At 41.5% G+C, this 7,500-nt stretch overlaps 1 protein-coding gene across 1 annotated transcript in view; it reads right to left on the minus strand.

Moving 5' to 3' along the window:
• LOC108444160 (potassium channel subfamily K member 2) overlaps window positions 1-7,500 on the minus strand; it is a 63,806-nt gene that overhangs the window by 7,233 nt on the left and 49,073 nt on the right. The window contains exons 5-6 of the mRNA XM_017725155.2: window positions 2,846-3,032; window positions 2,198-2,337 (exon numbers count right to left, since the gene is read on the minus strand). Coding sequence (XP_017580644.1) covers window positions 2,198-2,337; window positions 2,846-3,032 — 327 coding nt within the window. The remainder of the gene's footprint in view (window positions 1-2,197; window positions 2,338-2,845; window positions 3,033-7,500) is intronic.

The raw sequence follows: 7,500 nt of genomic DNA on the forward strand, positions 1-7,500 counted from the left end.
CACTATATTGCAAAATGTTCATTCACAAATACAAATCATGGAATTTAGTTGTTCCAATCACAGGTGTATAAAGCCGAGCCCCTAGGCCTGCAGACTGCTTCTACAGACTTTAGTGAAAGAATGGGTCGCTCTCAGGAGCTCAGTGAGTTCTAGCGTGGTACCGTGATCGGACGCCACCTGTGCAACAAGTCCAGTCGTGAAATTTCCTCACTACTAAATATTCCACAGTCAACTGTCAGTGGGATTATAACAAAGTGGAGACGATTGGGAACGACAGCAACTCAGCCACGAAGTGGTCGGCCACGTAAAATGACAGAGCGGGTCAGCGGATGCTGATGGGCATAGTGCGCAGAGGTCACCAACTTTCTGCAGAGTCTATCATTACAGACCTCCAAACTTCATGTGGCCTTCAGATCAGCACAAGAACAGCATAGAGAGTTTCATGGAATGGGTTTCCATGGCCGAGCAGCTGTATCCAAGCCTTACATCACCAAGCGCAATGCAAAGTGTCAAATGCAGTGGTGTAAAGCGCCGCCACTGGACTCTAGAGCAGTGGAGACATGCTCTCTGTGATGAGTGACAAAATCATGCTTCTCCATCTGGGAATCCGATAGTCGAGTCTAGATTTGGTGGTTGCCAGATGCCATTGTGCCAAGTGTAAAGTTTGGTGGAGGGGGGATCATGGTGTGGGGTTGTTTTTCAGGAGTTGGGCTCGGCCCCTTAGTTCCAGTGAAAGGAACTCTTAATGCTTCAGCACCAAGAGATTTTCGACAATTTCATGTTCCCAACTTTGTGGGAACAGTTTGGGGACGGCCCCTTCCTGTTCCAACATGACTGCACACCAGTGCACAAAGCAGGTCCATAAAGACATGGATGAGCGAGTTTGGAGTGTGGCAGAATTTGACTGGCTTGCACAGAGTCCTGACCTCAACCCGATAGAACACCTTTGGGATGAATTAGAGTGGAGACTGTGAGCCAGGCCTTCTTGTCCAACTTCACTGACTTCAAAAATACTCTTCTGGAAGAACGGGCAAGAATTCCTATAAACACAACCCTAACCCTTGTGGAAAGCCTACCCAGAAGAGTTGAAGCTGTTGTAGCTGCAAAGGGTGGGCCAACATCATATTAAACCCTATGGATTAAGAATGGGATGTCACTCAAGTTCATTTGTGTGTGAAGCCAGACGAACAAATACTTTTAACAATATAGTGTACGTTATTTCTGTGGTTCTTGAAGGGAACCTCGAAACTTCTGCTTAAGTATATGAATAAGATGTAAACAAACTCATTCAGAGTGGTTTGTGTGAAATGATTAATTGTAGAGAAAATTAAAAACTCAGATGTCTTAACAGCAGTGGTGATAGGAACCAGGGGTCAGATAACACAGATATTGCCATTTTATTTATTATAAAAAAACCACCAATTAACCTATATATGTCTTCTGAGTTCATATATGTAATGTTGTGAAGGTAAAATAGAAATAAACCTGAAAACATTTTTTTTTGTTTTTATTATTCCCTTAAAATGCCCTACATGTACTCCTGTACCATAAATGGATTCTACAAATACACTATACACCAAAGTCCTGTATTAAATCTATCATAAAACAATGTTTCAGAAAGTAGGCAGCATATTTATAACCATTTCAGGTAATAACTTTCCATCAATGAGCTTTTAGAGGCATTAAACTCTTCAGATGTCTGCTTCCTACCTAAACAGTTGTGACTCAGTAAGCTTCTCTAGAAGGGGGCATTTCACATCAAACCACTCTGAATGCCAATGTTTAGACCATAACCATTTAACTATGCATAAATCATGAAGCATCAGTGGAACCACCCTTTCATTTTGACATTCTCGGTCTACTTAAAATGCTAACGTTGCTAGTAGGGCCTAGTTAGCATTATTTTTTCGACTTTCTGGACTTCATTTACATTTATGGCACTTGGCTGATGCTCTTATCCAGAGCGACTTGCAATTTGATCATTTTACGTAGGTAGGTGAAGGTGGTGTTAGGAGTCTTGCCCAAGGACTCTTATTGGTATAGTGTAGGGGGCTTGTTCAAGCAGAGGTGTTACCTGTGAGGGACACTATACCAACCGCAGGTCATACCAGGCCACAAGCTGTTACTCACAGGGTTATGTGGCTAATTTCAGTCTCTCTTTGAAACTAAGTGAAAACAACAGAGTGGGAGAGCGCACCTCTTCTTTCGTTTTCTTTGATATGACCCGGAACCAGTCTCCGATCATGCTGAGTATCGCGGCGAAGTACGCAAGCCCCACCAGAATCCAGAACCATACCACTGGCTTGTAGTAGTCCAGATATTCCATCTCAGATCCTCCTGAAAGTGTAAGAGAAAGACTGTGGTCAGGTAATAATAATGATAATAATAATAATAATAATATTATAAAATCTGGTCAATATGCACAACTTTTCTCATGAGACTAATGTAAGAAGACCTAATTATTCCATGTATCTCTGCCTGGTTGTCTAAATCGATGTATTGCTTCAATTTGCCAAGATATATATATAAATATATATAATTTTTTTTAAATATAATTGCATAATTGTTTTTTTCTTTCCTATCCAACTGTATACTGTTATATATAAACAGATGAACTGATCTCGGATCAGGTTTGTTTATGTTGCTGTTTCCAACTAGGTGGTTGCCAAAGAGCACTAAGCAACCCAATTCTTTTAAATCCAGTAGTTTAGCCAGCGCTGTATTATGCAGCCAGTACAGCCAGGTCCTTTAGTGCAGGAGAGAGAGCTGAATGGTTTATTAAAAATGACAGTAATAAGGAAAAAATCTACCAATGGAAATTCCCAATAAAACAAAAAACCCTCACCTGCGACAAAATCTCCAAAGCCAATGGTCGTCAAAGTGACGACGACAAAATAAATGGCCTCTAGGGTGCTCCAGCCCTCTATGTGCTTGAAGATGATGGCTGGCAGTGTGACGAAGAGCAGGCAGCCAAAGAGGATGAAGAGAACAGTAGAGATCACGCGAATCTTCGTCTGACTCACCTTCCACTTCTGTAATGAGAGAAAGAGACAGAAGGACAAATGGATTAGTAGATAGGCAAATTGATTGCTGAATGTATGGGTGGATGCATGGATGGATGGGTGGGTGGGTGGGTGGGTGGACAAATGGACACTGGATTGATGGATGGATGGGTGATTGTTTGGTTGGATGGATGTTGGGTGGATTGATAAAAGATGGATTGAGGCAAAGATGTATGGATTGGTGGGTGGGTAATTTGATGGACGGATGATGGATGGACAAATGCATGAGTGGGCGTTGGATGGATGGGTGATGGATCTATGGGTGAGTTGGTGGTTGGATCAATGGGTGATGGATGGATTGATGGATGGATGCATTGAACAATACATTTATGGATGGTTGGGTGTTTGGTTGGTTGGATGAACTGATGGATGGATGGATGGATGGATGGGTCAATGGGTTCTTGGATGGATTGGTGCATGGATTGATAGGTGGATAGGTGATTGTATGGATGGTTGCAGATCGAAGGATAGGTGGGTTGATTGTTGGATCAATGGTTGATGGATGAATGGATGGATTGATCAATGGATGCATTGACCAATATGTATATGGATGGATCAGTGGGTGGGTCAGTGGTTGGTTGGATGGATGGATGGATGGATGGATGGACGGATGGATGAATGCCTGGGTGGGTGGTTGTATTGATTGGATGCATTAATTGATGGGTGAGTGGTTGTTTGTATGGATGGTTTATGGATGGATGGATGAGTTAGTGGTTGGATGGATGGATGGATGGATGGATGGATGGATGGATGGATGGATGGATGGATGGATGGATGGATGGATGGATTTGATGGGTGGGTGGTTGCATGGATGGACAGAAAAGTCAAAGTGCTGCCAATTTTTCATGTGTCTTTGTGTATGTCCTGCCTAAAATCCCCGCTGATCAGCAAAAGTTCCTTTATTTTTCACTGATGTCAAAAGTGAGAACAGTGAGTGACCAGTAAGTTGTATCTGGGCTATTTAAGGACATCCCAGAGCAGCACTGCGCTCACCTTGTTTGTGTCTGTCCTCCTGAGTAATGTGAAATGTTCTTAAATCAGTTTATACCGAGTTTATATTCTCTTTCAAGCACAGAACAAACAGAAGCGACTGTTTAAACCCATTTTAAAGAGCATCTCTGACTTTGTGAGTGGATGAATCATCATTTCCCTCTGGTCTTTTGAGTGGCGTCTCTCTCACTCGCTTACGTTCTCTCCTCAGGCTGCTTTCTATGCCAGGAATGCTCTTTCAGTCGACCGATCACACTATGAGCTGCACACATTAAAGGACAGCCTGTCAGTGACATCATTAAACCACTTCCAGACATGAAAGTAAGCTTTCCTACATGAACACACACTCCTCATACGACGAACTCGCAGAGTTTCTGTACTGAGGATTGGCATGTTTGAAATAGACCGGGTCTTTACTCCTGCTGACACTACCATCACCTGAGCTGCAGGACACCGAAGAGAATGGCACTTAGTTGACATTTTACTGCTTTCAAGAGGACTGTAATAGCTGTTATATTGATGTAATAGCAATTTTCAGCAGCTGCTCAGTTCTTTCCGCATCATCTGAGCTTTTTCTGTGTCTGTATGTGTCTGTGTTTGGTTTCACTCTCTTTGTGGGGACAGCAGACAACCCACAATAACAGGGAAATGTTCAGACATTCTGCAAGCCCAGCAGCAAGCAAAGAATTCATTTCAACTTTACAGGCAAAGAATAAACATTCCATTTTATTGTAAGTTAACAAACGTATTAGGTCCCACTTTATATTAAATGTCTCTAATAACAGTGGAGTTACATATGAACAACATATGCAACAACAATGTAACTAGTAATGAGTTAGTCATGTTACAGCTGGGTTACAGTAATTCCAGGTAATTACTCAAGTGTATGTTAATAATTGTAACAGCCTATTCTCTCTCATGTAATTACACAAGAGTAATACTATTAATACAAATATATTTGTAATCAGACTGGAACAGCAGTTGTGTTTCCTGAGTTTATTTATTTATTTATTTTTTGTTCACCAGTATGTAATAACTTACATTAAGACATTACTTACACTGGATCTGCCAGCTTTCCTAACATTTAGCCAGCATTGATGTTGCTAGTGCTGAGACACTGTAACCAGTTTCAGCTTTAAACCATTCTGTAATGTGACAGACCAGCAGACGCCCCTCATCTTAACATGTAGCTTTAATGATGTTAATTAAATGTGTTGCATTTCCCCCCAAAAGCATTGTCTCTATTACCACTCCTTTATTACATAGTAACTACATACCAACTACACAGGAGCTGTCCACTTATTTTAACGCATAACTTTAACACTAAACTACTAAAGTTCCTGTGTAGAAGATACACTTGGGTAATTAGGGATTACACAAATCAACACACACTAACACACCACCACCACCACATCAGTGTTACTGCAGTGCTGAGAACAGTCCACCACCCAAATAGTACCCGCTCTGTGAGGGTCCATGGGGGTCTGATACTAACAAAGTATCAGAGAAACAGATGGACTACAGTCTGTAGCTGTAGAACTACAAAGTGCACATATATAGTAAGTGGAGCTGATAAGATGGACAATGAGTGTAGAAACGAGGAGGTGGTCATAATGTTAGGCCTGACCGGTGTATGTGTAACTGTAAAGATGCAAAGGGCAGCAGACGTTTTAAAACAGCGCGAAAGAGAATGAACTAAAAAGACGTTACAAGGTTTTTAATGACAACACCAAATACTTCAATGAAAAAATAAAAAAGACTGTGAGAGAGAGAGAGAGAGAGAGAGAGAGACACTGAGTGTTACAGGGGGAGAAGGGATGCATTGAACAGATAATAAAAGCTCTGCGAGGCACTCTCAGTAAATTATACCGACATGCATCCATCACGGAATGACAGATTTACAGCTTGCTAAGCAATACAGAAGATGGTCTAGATAGAGACAGAGGGGGAGAGAGAGAGAGAGAGAGAGAGAGAGAAGGCACCTTCACAGAGGAGCAAAGAGCAGGTAGGAGTGTATCAGTGTATCAGTGCTTAATGTGTGCTTCCCACGGTGGAGCGTTATAATACTGCTGTAATGTTTGGAGCTCTACACTCTATCCAAACTGACTTCTGTGTGGACTTCTCACTGAAGAGCACTTTGGCTCGCGATGCCGTGCTACACTAGACTTAATAAGAGCTGAGCAGATGTATCTGCACCTGTTTCATGACTGTGGGCAGCAGAGCACAGCTGATGAACTGGTATCACCTTGTGTACAGAAGTTGACGGGCTCCAGAAGTTTGCACGGAGGCTTAATGAGCATGTCGCTATTGTGGTTTCTATTAAAAGTATAGTTACATAGACAAAACCAATAGTAGCATCAATCTCAAGGCCTTAAGGTCCACACTTCAGTTGCTCACCCATAACTACAGAATGTACGCATTAGTTTCATAATAGTTACTAAATGTATGCTAGTTCATAATTCAGAATCAGAATCAGAAGAGGTTTTATTGCCATTGTCAATGAACAGGATTCACAGACTAGGAATTTGCTTCGGCATGGAGGCTCTGTGATCCTGATTCATAGTATTCATAGTAGAATTCATAGTAGATCCTGAGTAATAATGATTAATATTATAAAACTGACAGTTCTGGTCCTAAAATCTGATTGGCTGAGCCATGTTTAAAGCCGTTGTAAAATCCATGATATACGCCCACCTATGGCCGCCTCACAGCTAGTGAATTATATACCAGTGCGCCAAAGCATGAAGAAACCCGTGGGCTGTTAATGAATAATCTTGGAATCTCATGCTGCTCGCATGGACCACCGAAGCATACTGATGAAGTAAGAGCCAGTTTTTGGTTTAAACTGAGGGGCTGACAACTTATGTTCTTAACTAGAACTAGGCTGGTCAGCTAGCTAACAGGCTAAAAGAGCCAACAGCCTAAACAACTTCATCATTAATATCTTAGACTTGAATTAAAGTACCTATGATATGATTACCTGTAAAACGGCAATATGAGAGTTAAAAAAATATCACTTGAATGTCAAGCTTCAGATGTTCATCTGTCAAACCCAGGCTGAATCCCTAAATGGCTCTGTACTCCCTAAATAGTGTGCTAGATATGGAAGTTTAGAAATTTTAGCCTCTGCAGCCAAACAGTGCATCCTTTATTTGAGTGTGGATGTGTCCCAATTGACTATCTCTTAGCTGTATTTTGCTCTGTTGGGCTGCAGGATCCAGTATTTAAATTCCTATGCAGTGCACTCTGTAGGGAGCAGGGAGCTGTTTGAGATTCAGCCCCAGTGCGAGTAGAGGGGCGCTGCTGGATCGGTACTGAACAAGACTTGTAGTGGTAATTTGGTGACTAAAAATGTATTTGCATTAAAGAGTGCTGTGTTATCATATGTTCATTGCTATATGACAAAAAGTTAAAAAAATTTATGAAATGACCACAACATACAGCATGG

The sequence above is a fragment of the Pygocentrus nattereri genome, chromosome 4, assembly GCF_015220715.1.
Source record: "Pygocentrus nattereri isolate fPygNat1 chromosome 4, fPygNat1.pri, whole genome shotgun sequence".
NCBI classification, from domain to species: Eukaryota; Metazoa; Chordata; class Actinopteri; order Characiformes; family Serrasalmidae; genus Pygocentrus; species Pygocentrus nattereri.